Here is a 17,752-nt window from a genome sequence, read left to right as displayed (position 1 = left end):
ACACTGGCATCACAAATGGGAAAAGCATAAGAGATGTGACAGTGGTAGGAACTCACATTTTGAGATGTGGTGTGGGAGAGTTGTAGGTCTGCAGAATGTAGTGGTACTGTGGCAAGTGATAAGCCCAAGCTTAAGAAGAGGGGTGGGGGGTATGCCTTATGATTAACGAGACGTGGTGTGATCATAACAACATACAGGAACTCAAGTCCTTCTGTTCACCTGACTTAGAATTCCTCACAATCAAATGTCGACCGCATTATCTACCAAGAGAATTCTCTTAGATTATAATCACAGCCGCATATATTCCCCCCCAAGCAGACACATTGATGGCCCTGAACAAACTTTATTTGACTCTATGCAAACTGGAAACCACATATCCTGAGGCTGCATTCATTGTAGCTGGGAATTTTAACAAGGCTAATCTGAAAACAAGACTCCCTAAATCTATCAGCATATCGATTGTGCTACCAGGGCTGGTAAAACCCTGGATCATTGTTATTCTAACTTCTGCAACGCATATAAGGCCCTCCCCCGCCCTCCTTTCAGAAAAGCTGCCCATGACTCCATTTTGTTGCTCCCTGCCTATAGACAGAAACTAAAACAGGAAGCTCCCGCGCTCAGGTCTGTTCAACGCTGGTCCGACCAATCTGATTCCACGCTTCAAGATTGCTTCGATCACGTGGATTGGGATGTGTCAAACAACAACATTGACGAATACGCTGATTCGGTGAGCGAGTTTATTAGCAAGTGCATCAGCGATGTCATACCCACAGCAACTATTAAAACATCCCCAAACCAGAAACCGTGGATTGATGGCAGCATTTGCGCAAAACTGAAAGCACGAACCACTGCATTTAACCAGGGCAAAGTGACCAGAACATGGCCGAATACAAACAGTGTAGCGATTCCCTCCGCAAGGCAATCAAACAAGCTAAGCGTCAGTATAGAGACAAAGTAGAGTCGCAATACAACGGCTCAGACACAAGAGGTATGTGGCAGGGTCTACAGTCAATCACGGATTGCAAAAAGAAAACCAGCCCCGTTGCGGACCAGGATGTCTTGCTCCCAGACAGACTAAACAACTTCTTTGCTCGCTTTGAGGACAATACAGTGCCACTGACACGGCCCGCTATCAAAACCTGCGGACTCTCCTTCACTGCAGCCGACATGAGGAAAACATTTAAACGTGTTAACCCTCGCAAGGCTGCAGGCACAGACGGCATCCCCAACCGTGTCCTCAGAGCATGCGCAGACCAGCTGGCTGGTCTGTTTACGGACATATTCAATCAATCCTTATCCCAGTCTGCTGTTCCCACATGCTTCAAGAGGGCCACCATTGTTCCTGTTCCCAAGAAAGCTAAGGTAACTGAGCTAAACGACTTCCGTCATCATGAAGTGCTTTGAGAGACTAGTCAAGGACCACATCACCTCCACCCTACCTGACACCCTAGACCCACTCCAATTTGCTTTCCGCCCTAATAGGTCCACAGACGACGCAATCGCAACCACGCTGCACACTGCCCTAACCCATCTGGACAAGAGGAATACCTATGTGAGAATGATGTTCATTGATTACAGCTCAGCATTTAACCACATAGCACTCACCAAACTCGTCATCAAGCTCAAGACCCTGGGTCTCGACCCCGCCCTGTGCAACTGGGTACTGTACTTCCTGACGGGCCGCCCCCAGGTGGTGAGGGTAGGTAACCACATCTCTACCCCGCTGATCCTCAACACTGGGGCCCCACAGGGGTGCGTTCTGAGCCCTCTCCTGTACTCCCTGTTCACCCACGACTGCGTGGCCATGCACGGCTCCAACTCAATCATCAAGTTTGCAGACGACACTACAGTGGTAGGCTTGATTGCCAACAACGACGAGATGGCCTACAGGGAGGAGGTGAGGGCCCTCGGAGTGTGGTGTCAGGAAAATAGCCTCACACTCAACGTCAACAAAACAAAGGAGATGATCGTGGACTTCAGGAAACAGCAGAGGGAGCACCCCCCTATCCACATCGACGGGACAGTAGTGGAGAGGGTACTAAGTTTTAAGTTCCTCGGCGTACACATCACGGACAAACTGAATTGGTCCACCCACACAGACAGCGTGGTGAAGAAGGCGCAGCAGCGCCTCTTCAACCTCAGGAGGCTGAAGAAATTTGGCTTGTCACCAAATGCACTCACAAACTTTTACAGATGCACAATCAAGAGCATCCTGTCGGGCTGTATCACCGCCTGGTATAGCAACTGCTCTGCCCACAACCGTAAGGCTCTCCAGAGGGTAGTGAGGTCTGCACAACGGATCACCGGGGGCAAACTACCTGCCCTCCAGGACACCTACACCACCCGATGTCACAGAAAGGCCATAAAGATCATCAAGGACAACAACCACCCGAGCCACTGCCTGTTCAACCCGCTATCATCCAGAAGGCGAGGTCAGTACAGGTGCATCAACATGTCAACATACTGACTCAAATCCAGCCACTTTAATAATTGAAAAATGTATGTAAAAAATGTATCACTAGCCACTTTAAACAATGCCACTTAATACAATGTTTACATACCCTACATGACTCATCTCATATGTATATACTGTACTCTATACCATCTATCTGCATCTTTATGCCACTAGCCACTTTAAACAATGCCGTTGTTTACTACCCTACCATCACTCATTCATATATTTTTATGTACATATTCTTCATCCCTTTACACTTGTGTGTATAAGGTAGTTGTTGTGAAATTGTTAGGTTAGATTACTCGTTGGTTATTACTGCATTGTTGGAACTAGAAGCACAAGCATTTCGCTACACTCGTATTAACATCTGATAACCATGTGTATGTGACAAATAACATTTAATTTGAAGGTATTTGTTTAGAATATATACAAACTTTGAGCCACATTTCACAATTCCAGGTTGTTCTCAACTGACTGATGTACAGTGCATTTGGAAAGTATTCAGACCCCTTGACTTTTTCCACATTTATTATTATTATTTATTGTAAAATTGATTTAAAAAACTAAATAATCCTCATTAATCTACACACAATACCCCATAATGGCAAAGCAAAAAGAGGTTTTTAGACATTTTTGCAAATAGATTAAACATTGAAAACTGGAATCTGTCCCGAAGCCACTCCCGTGTTGTCTTGGCTGTGTGCTTATGGTTAGGGTCCTCTTGGAAGGTGAACCTTCCACTCAGTCTGATGTCCCAGTCTGAGGTCCTGAGTGCTCTGGAGCAGGTTTTCATCAAGGATCTCTCTGTACTTTGCTCCGTTCATCTTTCCCTCGATCCTGACTAGTCTCTCGGTCCCTGCTGCTGAAAAACATCCCCACAGCATGATTCTGCCAACTCCATACTTCACCGTAGGGATGGTGCCAGGTTTCCTCCAGACATGACAATTGGCATTCAGGCGTTCAATCTTGGTTTCATCTTGTTTTTCATGGTCTGATTTCTTTAGGTGCCTTTTGTCATACTCCAAGTGGGTTGTCATGTGCCTTTTACTGAGGAGTGACTTCCGTCTGGCCACTCTACCATAAAGGTAGAGTGAAAGGTTCTTCTCCACAGAGGAACTCTGGAGCTCTGTCCCGATTGCTCAGTTTGGATGGTTCCAAACTTCTTCCTTTTAAGAATGTTGGAGGCCACTGTGTTCTTGGGAACCTTCAATGCTGCAGAAATATTTTGTTACCCTTCCCCATATCTGTTGCTTGACACAATCCTTTCTCAGAGCTCTACGGACAATTCCCTTGACTTCATGGCTTGGTTTTTGCTCTGACATGTCATGTCAACCGTGGGACCTTATATAGACAGATGTGTGCCTTTCCAAATCATGTCCATTTCAATTGAATTTGTCGCAGGTGGACTCCAATCAAGTTGTAGAAACATCTCAAGGATGATCAATGGAAACAGGATTCTCCTGACCTCAATTTCCAGTCTCATAGCAAAGGGTCTGAGTATTTCAGTTTTTTATTTGTAATAAATATGTAAACAGTTATACAAACCTGTTTTTGCTTTGTCATTATGGGGTATTGTGCGTAGATTGACGAGGCACATTTTTTTTAAATACATTTTAGAATAAGGCTGTAACGTAACAAAATGTGGAAAAAGTGAATGGGTCTGAATAACTTGTAGCTATCATACTGACAACAGATTGATAACAGGAGTGATTTACAGGACTTTGTATGGGAGGGTCCAGGATCCCTCCTTGACAGAGTCCTTTGCTCTGTGGGGATGCCGTCCTGAGTACCAGGCACACCCACAACCCTTGCCCTGGACCTGAGTATAAATGACTACGATTTTGTCATCTTCTCCCATAAGGAATTTGACACTCAGTTGAACAGTAACATGCTTATTGGATGCTTTCAGTTCTATGGATCAATGCACTTTTGAATCTGGACTTTGCCCCTGTCTTTTATGACGAAGTCTTGGTAGTATTTGTTCAGAGTTCCGCAATATAAACCCCAGGCCTGGAATATGAACGGTATCTGGAGAAGAGAGAAATAGATTTATCCATAAATAACACAGAAAATACATTGCCGGACACAACAGGTGAGGTACCTCGAACATCGATAAACTATAGGTAGGCATATGTTTTTTTCAATGTAATTCCTGCTGAGGGGTTGATCGGCTAATGTTTACATGATGAAAAGGGTAATAAGTGTTTTCCAGTGTTACATAAAAGCAATTAGTCTGAAAAGTAAAGTCTTTGAGCTAAATTTAGAATTCTATTACCGACTTTATTACAAGACTGACTTTTGTTATTATTGTGTGTAATTCATTAGAGGGAGACACTGGTTAACCCGACAAATAGGATACAGAGCTGTACATTTTTATTAAATATATGGTGCTGATTGAAACATTTTGTTTTATTTTAGCTAAACTAGGGTATGAGTATCTCAAATACTTATTTCTACTGCGTATAGGGTCATTTCCCCTGCTGTAAGTTGAATTATTTTGAAACTATGTAGCTAGCACTAATAAAGATTGAAATTGATGACTGAAAAATATGATGTGTTGCTTGCTGTCAATCCATAGTTTAACCATGATAAACCATCCTCTGACATTTGTCACGGATTAATTGTTCAATCATTGACTTTACTTAAAACAATAGCAACATTTTCAGCTGCTTGCGTTGCTCTTGTTTCAACCGGTGGGGCAGATGGGAAATGTAATGGAGTTTTGTTGTTTACACTGTTCATGTGTGTTTGCACATCTCAATCATATAAATTAAGGTATCACAGAAGTTCAAAGAGCAATGAGGTTTTTGGTTTCAAGTTGTTGTCCATTGGGAAAAATTGCAATAGGGCACAACTAATATACTGTAAATGACTAAACATGATTTAGGCTATGACTAAGGAAATAAGCAATCAGGAAACCACTCACCCAGAGGCAGCGCTCCTAGTGGCCGGGGACTTTAATGCAGGGAAACTTAAATCAGTTTTACGTCATTTCTATCAGCATGTTAAATGCGCAACCAGAGGGTAAAATTTTCTGGATCACCTTTACTCCACAAACACAGAGACGCTTACAAAGCTCACCCTCAATTGGGCAAATCTGACCATAATTATATCCTCCTGATTCCTGCTTACAAGCAAAAATTAAAGCAGGAATCGCCAGTGACTTGGTCTATAAAAAAGTGGTCAGATGAAGCAGATGCTAAACTACAGGACTGTTTTGCTATCACAGACTGGAACATGTTCCGGGATTCTTCCGATGGCATTGAGAAGTACACCACATCAGTCACTGGCTTTATCAATAAGTGCATCAAGGATGTTGTCCCCACAGTGACTGTACGTACATACCCCAACCAGAAGCCATGGATTACAGGCAACATTCGCACTGAGCTAATGGGTAGAGCTGCCCCCTTTAAGGTGCGGGACTCTAACCTGGAAGCTTATAACAAATCCTGCTATGTCCTCTGACGAACCATCAAACAGGCAAAGCATCAATACAGGACTAAGATTCTACACAGGCTCCGACACTTGTCGGATATGGAAGGGCCTGCAAACCATTACAGACTACAAAGGGAATTGCGATTCTACACAGTTGCGAGCTGCCCAGTGACACGAGCCTACCAGATGAGCTAAATCACTTCTATGCTCGCTTCGAGGCAAGCAACACTGAGGCATGCATGAGAGCTTCAGCTGTTCTGGACGACTGTGTGATCACGCTCTCTGTAGCTGACGTGAGTAAGACCTTTAAACAGGTCAACATTCACAAGGCTGCTGGTCCAGACGGATTACCAGGACGTGTGCTCCAGGCATGTGCTGACCAACTTCACTTCACTGGTGTCTTCACTGACATTTTCAACATGTCCCTGATTGAGTCTGTAATACCAACATGTTTTAAGCAGACCACCATAGTCCCTGTACCCAAGAACACTAAGTTAACCTGCCTAAATGACTACAGACCCGTAGCCATGAAGTGCTTTGAAAGGCTGGTCATGGCTCACTTCAACACCATTATCCCAGAAACCCTAGACCCACCCCAATTTGCATACCGCTCAAACAGATCCACAGATGATGCAATCTCTATTGCACTGTACACTGCCCTTTCCCACCTGGACAAAAGGAACAGCTATGTGAGAATGCTATTCATTGACTATGGCTCAGTGTTCAACACCATAGTGCCCTAAAAGCTCATCACTAAGCTAAGGATCCTGGGACTGAACACCTCCCTCTGCAACTGGATCCTGGACTTCGTGACGGGCTGCCCCCAGGTGATGAGGGTAGGTAACAACACATCTGCCACTCTGATCCTCAACAATGGAGCCCCTCAGGGGTGCGTGCTCTGTCCCCTCTTGTACTTCCTGTTCACCCACGACTGCATGGCCAGCGACGACTCCAACACCATCATTAAGTTTGCAGACGACACAACAGTGGTAGGCCTGATCAACGACAAGACAGCCTATAGGGAGGAGGTCAGGGACCTGGCCGGGTGGTACCAGAATAACAACCTATCCCTCAACGTAATCAAGACAAAGGAGATGATTGTGGACTACAGGAAAAGGAGGACTGAGCACGCCCCCATTCTCACCCCCATTCTCATCACACGGCAAAACCTATTCCCCCTCAGGAGACTGAAAATATTTGGCATGGGTCCTCAGAAGGTTCTACAGCTGCAACATCGAGAGCATCCTGACTGGTTGCATCACTGCCTGGAACGGCAACTGCTCGGCCTCCGACCGCAAGGCGCTACACAGGTTGTGCGTATGGCCCAGTACATCACTGGGGCTAAACTGCCTGCCATTCAGGACCTCCATACCAGGCGGTGTCAGAGGAAGGCCCTAAAAATGGTCAAAGACCCCAGTCACCCCAGTCACAGACTGTCCTCTCTGCTACCGCAACAGCTTTTACCCTCAAGCCATAAGACTCCTGAACAGGTAGTCAAATGGCTACTGTCGGGTTCACCTTGGGGTCATGATAGGGGCTGTATCGAATGTTTGATGTATTATAATAATTGGTTATGCTTATGTTGTATTAATAGAAGGGGAAGGGTCATAAGACCCCTCCCTCCTTACATTTATAGGGTCCTAGACTACAGATGAACAATATATATATTCATTATAAGGTTTAATATTGTTCCAGTCTTTTCTAGTCTCTGCCTCTTATAAAGAAACTGAGAGATGTGTGACTGAGAAAGAACCCTGCAGGGGAGTGAAAGAGATAAGAGACTAGTCAGACATTCCACTATAAATCAACTTGGAGAATGGACATTTACTGCTGAGCCTTTAGATAGCACTGAAACTCTTGTTTGTATTGCTGTGTATGCATGGGCTTGGTCTCATGAGTAGAAGGTAATGACGTAGGCCGTGACATCACTAAGGCTGGACTTCGGGCTTAATAAAATAACTTGGACCTTTAACTATTTTGCAGAACTTACTCGGAAACATGCGTGCTATGTTCCTGTTTTCAACTTCTGTTTGCAATTGCATTAATAAAGGTTTTTGATTGGTTTCATTAAAGATATTGACTGAATGCTAATTTCTATATGAGCCAATGATTGACAAGGAACAAGGAACGAACCCCAACACTACCCGGGCTATTTGCATTGTGTTTGACTACAGTCCACTATACAGCCTTTTATAACATAATGACTGACTAAGCACAGGGTTTCTGAGGTGTGATGACTAAGAGGTTTGTCGTCATGGTTCAGCTCAGCTCTGGACACTAATGTTACTCATTCATAGCTAGGTTTGCAAAGGGAGGGTATATTACTGGAAACCTTTGTTACCAAACTTTGTTAACTTTCAAGGTTTTTATTTTAACAGATGACATCTAGTGGCCTTTTTGGGTACTTCAGATTATTACAGGTGTCTGCAATTATCTCTGGCCCTCGGTGTGGTCTCATCACATGTAAAATATATCAAATAATCAAATAATATGATAAAGGTATAATAATAGAATGAGAAAGCTGTCAAACATCCAAAATATAAACCATCAAATTAGTGAATACCATTGGTGTTTAATATGAGGGTTTCAGCATGAAATATTCATTATATATATTTTTCTACACTTTTTTGTTGTTGCTGCTACGTCAGTATGTCTTTGTTGTAAATATTTTAGCGCCAAACTGATGGCAGTTGTGAAAAAAGTCCATCATTGGAGAGTTAATAATGCCATTGTTGATTAGATGCTTTTTTCATTAATTAGGCTTCCTAATTTCCTCTTTAACCATATGGTCTATCCACTAGAAACTCTAGGACAGTATGGACACAGATATAAATAAAATAATACTATGTATGAATAGATTTTTTAAAGTTATTCAAGTATAAATGACCAACGTTACCATCGATTGCCATATATTACCTGTTATTTACTAAAATAACTGAAGATTCCTGTCAATTAAACGGTAGCTTTGCAACCCTATTCATAACACATCCTGTATAATAACTCATGATAATAACTACAATGGTAGGTGATTGTTATTACGTTACTGTATCACTGGCTAATAAGGTAGGTGAAGTACCAGTTATGTTGGCAGCAGTAGTTATCACTGTATTATGCTCTTGTGGTTGATATTTGTGCCGAAATGTTTGTGTGTGTTTTTTGTCTCCTCATGTTACAGGTGTGTGACCCAGGGGTTCCAGGATGTACAGTCCTTATGGCTTGGACTCTAGCAGTTATGCAGGATCTGTCCAGTCCGTCCAGTCCAAGTAGGTGTTCTCTGGAGATTGCACTGTAGTTCTAACCTATTTTTATGTGTTTATTTCTTATTTACTTTTGAATATTTAGTCTCTGAAATCAAATCTCTATTATGCTATTTTCTCAATTTTCTTGTGGCAGTGGTCTTTCAGTGGATGATCGGTTATCACAGATATCAAATTTGTCCAGACCAAGTGCCAAGTCAATATACAGTAAGTAAAGAGAAAACCATAATATTGACCTGGAGCAGTTGAAACTGATTACCTAAAGCATTGTTTATTATAGGTGAATGTTTTGTGAAACGCAACTATGCATAAGATGTTAATCATCCCATGTGCCCCATCAGTGCAGAGGAAGGAGTATGCGGACTCTATCACCAAGATGATGAACAAATTCCAGTACAGAGTAGAGGTATTGTTTTGGTTAATCCAATATAATGATTGTACTATGCTAATCATTTAGCCTTGATAATGGTCTGCGTTTGATCACAATAGCTATGCAGCTATTTCTGTGATTCCAAATGCATGTATAACCCCTGTGTGTGTCTGTTCTCCAGCATCTGTTCACCTGTGACCTGGATGGTAGGGAGGTGCGTGATGTGAATGACTGTGTTGAGAGGCTAAAGCTGCTGGATGGGATGGGCCGGGTCTGGGGGCAGGACATGGTCCTGGAGGTGCGGGATGGGAACCTGCTGCTAACAGACATCGAGACTAAGGTTGTTGCACACACTTTATACTTGACAATAAAACATTGGGTGAGCATAGCTATACCCACAGTTTACTAACAGACATTGTGTGTTGTAGATTAGAGAAAGATCATACAGGAGGTGTCACAGGTATTTACTACCCTTGGATTTCATTACATTTGATTGTGTTACGAAGTGGGATTAAAATGGATTTAATTTTCATTTTTTTACCTAAAACACTCTGTAAAGTCAAAGTGGAAGAAATATTCTATGAGATTATAATATTGTCTTCTTTATTTCCCGATGGGCTTCATCCGAGTACCCCCTAGTGGCTGGAATAAAACCATATTAAGCCCTTTACACTTAGCTCCATGCCATTTATTTTTCCCATTTATTTTTTATCCCCAGTCTTTGCCAATGTCAAACATATCCATACCATGATGCAGCCACCATCACTGAGGCAGTTACTCAGTGATGTGTTTGTTGTGTTGGATTTGCACCAAACATTTTTTTTGCAGTATTACTCTAGTGCCTTGTGGCATATTTTGGAACAGTTTTATTCTGTATATTTGCATTATTCTTGAATCTTTCCACTCTGCCATTTAGGTCATAATTTCTTCCCATTACAGCCAATGAACTATGTAGCTGTTTTAAAATCACCAATGGCCTCATGGTTACATCCCTGAACAGGTTTCTTCTTGTCCTGCAGCTCAGTTCAGAAGGTTGACTGTATCTTTGATGTGTCTGGGGGGTTTAATACATCCTCCACAGCATAATTATTAACTTGACCATGCTTAAAGTGATATTCAATGTCTGATATATTTATTGTTACCCATCTACCAATCACTAACCTTCTTTATGAGGCTTTGAAAATCACCCTGGTCTTTGTAGTTGAATCTGTGCTTTAAATTCAATACTTGAATGAGGGACCTTACAGATGCTGTATGTATGGGGGACAGAGGCAGGGGTAGTCATGTCAACCCCTATTTTTTCACACAGTGACTCCATGTAACTTATTATGTGATTTGTTAAGGAACATTTTACTCCTGAACTAAGCGCTGTATTTAATCTGTAATGCTGAACCATTACAGATTCCGCAATAGATATGAACAGGTCATTTTATGATTGAGCCGACATGCAACTTTTACTGTAAATGTAGTCTACTCTAAAGCCTTTAAATTTCACTCACGCTGAACTGCCGCGATGTGTATTGAATAAAGCCCTAATTTAGTCTTGCCTAAACAAAGGGGGGAATGCTTATGCAACTACTATATTTGAATTATTTAACAATTGTACATTTGTACAAGTATGTGTAACTTGCTTTTCACTTGGACATTATGGAGTATTTTGCGTAGATCAATGACAAAAAAATCACAACAAATCTAGTTCAATCCCACTTTATAACGCAACAAAATGTGAAGAAATCCAAGGGGTTTTTGATTCCTGACCTACTATTTTCTCTCCCTCTCCCCTCTTCCTGTGTGGGGTTCAGGAGGAGCTGGAGTCCCTGGCTCTGAGCAGCATCATGGAGCTAAAGGCTGTGATGGACAGCTGTGTGTACAACTCCCTGCTGACTGCGACCGTCAAGGACCACAGCAAGAGGACCACCAGTGTCTTCATTTTCCAGTGTGAGGACCTCAGGGTGAGGAGAATGTTATGCATCCATGAACCTGTCTCCACACTGTATTAGGACCATTATGTTTCTCTCATGTTTCAAAATGGCTGTGCAAATGGATGTTAGTGATTTATTTCAGGCCGATTTCATAAAACGGGACCTAGAGAGAGTGCTCCCTCACCAGAGAGATGACGTTAACAATCACAGCAACAACAGGTAACAACAAAACAGTCCAAAACAACAGCAGTGCGTTTAAAACGGTGTAGCTTACCTTAGTATGTGCTCATTCTCACCTTTTATCTCTAGCAGGAGCAATCTGGAAGTTATGGCTGGCCATCAAATTGTTAGGAATCTTCAGAATGCTGACCCACCAACTGAGCAGAGAGAATGGACTCCTCCCGAAGATCCCTCAGCTCAATGGAGCGCTCCGGACTATGGTAAAACAATGGCATACTGCAACCCAAAGTAGTTATAGGAAACCATTGATCAAGAGGACTGTAACTTGTGAGGTCAGAAGGGCTTGCCTAGATCACTGTAAAAAAAAACTGAGACTATTAGCTCAAGGGTTTGTTTCCTGTGTTAATGACAGATAAATAGCTTTAGTCAAGGTTTGGTCAAATATCTTGAAAACAATAAATACTGTATTTCTAAATCTATGGGAAGTGGGAAACCAACCTGTTTCACTCCTATGTGTTCAATAGATGAAGATCCTACACCTGTACCTACGCCTACACCGCCCATGCCCAGAGAAGAGCCCCTCCCTCCCAGGAAGGAAACCCCAGTTCAACACCTCTTTATGGAGGAGGAGCATGAGCCTGAGCCAGCCCTTGTCTCTCCTCCACGCCCATACACAGAGACTAATAGGAATGTGGTCAGTGCTCTGCCTCTATCATTATATTATTAATGTTAGCAGTACTGTGGATGATAGCTTAAAGGGGCAATCAGCAGTTGAAACAATAACAATGCATTTGTCCTGCCACTGTTCCTGTAAAAAGCTGATGGATGGGGTGGGAGAAAAGTAACCACTCTCAAATTCATAGACAGAGCTATGGATGCAAGGACTGTCCATCCATGATATCAAAATAATAGTTTTAAGCATGTTTTGAGGCTATACAGTGTTTGTTTACATTTATTTTGTTTAAAAACATTGGCGTAACAAGCTTATATTTTGGGTCCTGAAGGGGTGCGGCAGTTGAACTAAGCTCATGAGGCATTTGTAAATGATATTCTTCAAGAATCTATAGATATATATATCATAAGTCCAGAAATTGATGTAGCAACTGCAGATTTGCCCTTGAAGGTGAATGTAGTGGTTTGCATATGGATATTGTATAACATGTTTTTTGTTTTCTACAGGACATCGTGAATCATATTTTCAATGACATTGAGATCTTTATGGGCCAAGTCGCCGCTGCAGCAGCCAAAGCCGAGAAGAAGAAAAAGAGAAAGAAGAAGAATAAAGATAAAGGTGTGTGTTTCTCCTTATTCCAAAGAAGGCTACACCAGTGGAGCCAGAGCTACCGTGTGGGTATACATTTATAGGTATTAACCAAAGTAAGGATCTCCCACATTTTGTAACAAAGCAGAGGGCTCAGTATAGCTCTGCAATGACATGATTGGTTGACGGTAGGTGGGGGCGGTATGTTGGGGGCGGGAGGTCCTGTATAAACACAAACTCAACTGCTCTGCTCTGTGAAGCACAAGAGGTATGAATACACTGATTTCTGCAGACACCGGATTGACCATGCAGAGCCTTTAATTTGGAATAACCTTAACATTTATCTTGGCTCCCCCACCTGAACCCCTGGGGATATCCCATATTCAGGTGCAACATGGCAGTGGGGAAACTGATCTGAGGTTTTTGTATTTTGATGCCATTTTGTTTTTTTAAATGTCCAAGGCATTAAAGGCATGCCACCAGCAGAGGAATTTGAAACCTGTCTCCAGAAAATCAAATGCGGGTTCAACCTTCTGGTGTGTATCAAAATATCTCAGCTATTTTCCTTGTCGTGTTGCACACTCATGATGTAATACATGCTAGTCATTTAATCTGAGAGCTTAATCAAAGTACCTTTGGTCTGTTCACTGTGACAGGGGGAGCTCAATGGAAAGATTAGTCATCCCAGCGCTCCGGAATTTGTCCACTGCCTCTTCTCCACCCTGGCATTTGTAAGTTACTCCTACTGTTTACTCCATCTTTGTTTTCTACGCAGCTCTTGACCCACCCATGAACCATTTTCAAAGTAGTGTTTTGAACCAGCCTAAAATAATTGACAGTACATGACACATCTTCCTATCAATGAGTTCAGAAGACTTGTTTCCCACCCTTAGCATTAACCATTTTCAAAGTAGTGTTTTGAACCAGCCTAAAATAATTGACAGTACATGACACATCTTCCTATCAATGAGTTCAGAAGACTTGTTTCCCACCCTTAGTGGCAAGTGCTGCTGTAGAATCAACTGCTAAAACAGTTAAAACCCAGTTACCTGACCGCCTACCGCTACCCCCTCCCTTCTCCAGGTGGTGTCCCACAGCCCTGAGGAGCTGCCCCCCACCATCGTGGCGCCCCTGCTGAAGCCTGAGTGTATCCGTCTGCTGAGTGAGGAGGCCACTCCCGAGGAGGACCAGCTGTGGCAGTCGCTGGGAGACGCCTGGAACGTCCCCAGGTGGGACACATGCATCACACCACTCACCAATGGGTATCTGGGAATGGGGAGTTACTGTCAGTCAGTGGTGCTCTAGGTACTTCCATACATTTTGACAAGGGCTCCCTGTATCCCTGATGTCTTAACAGTACAAAATGGCTAGAGGATGATGAGGACATCCCTACCTACACTCTGGAGTTCTATGATGGTTGGCAGCCCCTGGAGTTGACCCACTCTCTCCCAGGGAGAGAGCCTGAGGGAAGGCAGCAGAGTCAGAAACAGAGTCAGAGTCAGAGTCCGCGCTCCACCCCTGAAAAGGTATTTGCCCAGTGAGCTGCATCTTATAGTTCTGTACCGGCTGGGTAATTCCAATAAGGTTTTTTTCAATAAGTTCTTCCAAACTTTTCCCCTGTAGAGGTCGGCCCCATTCAAGCCTCCGCCACCACGGTATGCATTATCAAAGTATTATATACAATTTAAAAGCCATGAAATGATTATGGATACATGCTGGTCTGTGTGCGTCTATAGATCTATGTATGTGTTTTCAGTCCAGATGAGTCAAACCCCACTTACATGCGTGTGATGTATGACTTCACGGCAAGGAACAACAGAGAGCTGAGCATCTCCAAGGGAGAGGAGGTTCAGGTGAGCCTACTCAACACTACTACATGTTAACAGTACTCTGAAGTCTGTCTGCCCGCCCGCCCACCCAATAGGTTTTGACACAAGAGTGTGTACAGTATGTGCTCTGTGCATCCACAGCTACTGGACATGTCAAAGAAATGGTGGCGAGTAAGGAGCGACAGAGGAGAGGAGGGCTTCATACCCAACAATGTACTGGAGTCACAGGATAAGGAGCAGGAAAAGCAGGCAAGATACCCCAACACCCAGCAAAACTTCATACTGGAAAGCCTGCTGTGTATGATCCATGTGTATGGCGTTTACTGTATGAGTATGACATTATAGAGACCTTATCCTCCCTGTCAGGAAACCAGTGGTCCTCCCTCCCTAACCAAGAGGTCCAAGCCTGACCAAGTGAAGGCCTGGCTGGAGTATAAGGGCTTCAGTAAAATGTAAGAGCACTCAAACTCCCAATCACAATAGTTATAGCTTAGTGATCACTGTAGGCATACATGTCATTTACAACGACTGTAGTCAATCACAAGTGAGTATGAGAAATGACAGGATGAGTATTCTCTTTTCCCAGATTTGTAAAAATGTCTCCTTCACTTTCTCTCCTTCCCTCCCTCTCTCTGTCTATCAGCACGGTGCGCTGTCTGGGTGTGCTGAGTGGCTCTATGCTCCTGGGGATGACGAGAGAAGAGCTGAAGATAATGTGTCCTGAGGAGGGGGGGCGGGTCTTCTTCCAGCTCCAGACCATCAAGTCTGCCATGGCTGTAGGTCCCACACCACCCTGGCTTTAACTGTACAACTGTTGATTTATATTCTTGTACATGACAGGTAACAATCTGATTTCTAAATCCCAGTCCTATTCCTGACCTTGGTTTTTTTCTTTCCACTCCAGTTTGCCAGTGAGGTAAGGCCCATAGAGCCTTAGGAGGGGAGGAGACGGGAGTACCAGAGAGTCACAAATGTGTCGAGACTTTTAAAGGTTATCCCTTTTCGCTGTGCAATAGAACAATTCTGATTATAACTACTGAAAACACTGAGTAAGCTGAGTTTATTTAAAAGTATGTAGCGTGGAAGTATCAAAACTCTATATTTTTTTGTTCCATTTAATAATCCAATATTTAAAGAAAGAGTCTCTCTCTCTCTCTCTCTCTCTCTCTCTATATATATATATATATATATATATATATATATTCTGTGTCAGCTGCTAACTTCAGCACTATATTTAACCATATGTATTCTATAAAACCAGTGTTGATGCCACTTGATTCTATGATTGATCTTGAGGATTTTTTTAAAGTCACCATTTCTACATGCATAAATTAATGTTAAGTGTTACAATACTTTTTCTGTATAGTATCGTGTTGTTGATGTAATGTAATCAACCCACATATATTTTACTTCGGTAGTGCTATGTATGTACACTTCAATGAGTAAATCACATTATATCAAATCAAGTCAGTCTCTATTTTTATTTTATTAATTTTTTTATTTCACCTTTATTTAACCAGGTAGGCTAGTTGAGAACAAGTTCTCATTTGCAACTGCGACCTGGCCAAGATAAAGCATAGCAGTGTGAACAGACAACACAGTGTTACACATGGAGTAAACAATTAACAAGTCAATAACACAGTAGGAAAAAAAAGGGGAGTCTATATACATTGTGTGCAAAAGGCATGAGGAGGTAGGCAAATTATTACAATTTTGCAGATTAACAGTGGAGTGATAAATGATCAGATGGTCATGTACAGGTAGAGATATTGGTGTGCAAAAGAGCAGAAAAGTAAATAAATAAAAACAGTATGGGGATGAGGTAGGTGAAAATGGGTGGGCTATTTGCCAATAGACTATGTACAGCTGCAGCGATCGGTTAGCTGCTCAGATAGCAGATGTTTGAAGTTGGTGAGGGAGATAAAAGTCTCCAACTTCAGCGATTTTTGCAATTCGTTCCAGTCACAGGCAGCAGAGAACTGGAACGAAAGGCGGCCAAATGAGGTGTTGGCTTTAGGGATGATCAGTGAGATACACCTGCTGGAGCGCGTGCTACGGATGGGTGTTGCCATCGTGACCAGTGAACTGAGATAAGGCGGAGCTTTACCTAGCATGGACTTGTAGATGACCTGGAACCAGTGCGTCTGGCGACGAATATGTAGCGAGGGCCAGCCGACGAGAGCATACAAGTCGCAGTGGTGGGTGGTATAAGGTGCTTTAGTGACAAAACGGATGGCACTGTGATAAACTGCATCCAGTTTGCTGAGTAGAGTGTTGGAAGAAATTTTGTAGATGACATCGCCGAAGTCGCGGATCGGTAGGATAGTCAGTTTTACTAGGGTAAGTTTGGCAGCGTGAATGAAGGAGGCTTTGTTGCGGAATAGAAAGCCGACTCTTGATTTGATTTTTCATTGGAGATGTTTGATATGAGTCTGGAAGGAGAGTTTACAGTCTAGCCAGACACCTAGGTACTTATAGATGTCCACATATTCAAGGTTGGAACCATCCAGGGTGGTGATGCTGGTCAGGCGTGCGGGTGCAGGCAGCGAACGGTTGAAAAGCATGTATTTGGTTTTACTAGCGTTTAAGAGCAGTTGGAGGCCACGGAAGGAGTGTTATATGGCATTGAAGCTCGTTTGGAGGTTAGATAGCACAGTGTCCAAGGACGGGCCGGAAGTATATAGAATGGTGTCGTCTGCGTAGAGGTGGATCAGGGAATCGCCCGCAGCAAGAGCAACATCATTGATATATACAGAAAAAAGAGTCGGCCCAAGGATTGAACCCTGTGGCACCCCCATAGAGACTGCCAGAGGACCGGACAGCATGCCCTCCGATTTGACACACTGAACTCCGTCTGCAAAGTAATTGGTGAACCAGGCAAGGCAGTCATCCGAAAAACCGAGGCTACTGAGTCTGCCGATAAGAATATGGTGATTGACCGAGTCGAATGCCTTGGCAAGGTCGATGAATACGGCTGCACAGTACTGTCTTTTATCGATGGCGGTTATGATATCGTTTAGTACCTTGAGTGTGGCTGAGGTCT

At 43.1% G+C, this 17,752-nt stretch overlaps 1 protein-coding gene across 4 annotated transcripts; it reads left to right on the top strand.

Annotated features, from left to right (window-relative positions):
* The first annotated feature begins 4,306 nt into the window (after positions 1-4,306).
* Positions 4,307-16,175, top strand: LOC118388553 (epidermal growth factor receptor kinase substrate 8-like protein 3). 4 transcript variants are annotated; one of them, XM_052526910.1, is made up of 21 exons: positions 4,308-4,547; positions 4,874-4,937; positions 9,066-9,153; positions 9,284-9,354; positions 9,489-9,553; positions 9,699-9,857; positions 11,320-11,469; positions 11,582-11,658; positions 11,749-11,879; positions 12,144-12,313; positions 12,799-12,910; positions 13,343-13,416; positions 13,537-13,611; positions 13,964-14,109; positions 14,238-14,406; positions 14,504-14,535; positions 14,637-14,733; positions 14,851-14,958; positions 15,076-15,161; positions 15,353-15,485; positions 15,614-16,175. In XM_052526910.1, the coding sequence occupies exons 3-21, from the start codon at positions 9,089-9,091 to the stop codon at positions 15,644-15,646; spliced, it is 1,953 nt and encodes a 650-aa protein (XP_052382870.1). In that variant the 5' UTR covers positions 4,308-4,547; positions 4,874-4,937; positions 9,066-9,088; the 3' UTR covers positions 15,647-16,175. The 4 variants fall into 4 exon arrangements, with proteins under 4 accessions (XP_052382872.1, XP_052382870.1, XP_035633636.1 ...); XM_052526912.1 differs by lacking the exon at positions 4,874-4,937 and having other exon boundaries at positions 4,307-4,578; positions 11,752-11,879; XM_035777743.2 differs by lacking the exon at positions 4,874-4,937.
* The last annotated feature ends 1,577 nt before the right edge of the window (positions 16,176-17,752 follow it).

This window comes from Oncorhynchus keta, chromosome 10, assembly GCF_023373465.1.
Source record: "Oncorhynchus keta strain PuntledgeMale-10-30-2019 chromosome 10, Oket_V2, whole genome shotgun sequence".
Classification (NCBI taxonomy): Eukaryota; Metazoa; Chordata; class Actinopteri; order Salmoniformes; family Salmonidae; genus Oncorhynchus; species Oncorhynchus keta.
This window is presented reverse-complemented; position numbering and strand designations above follow the sequence as displayed.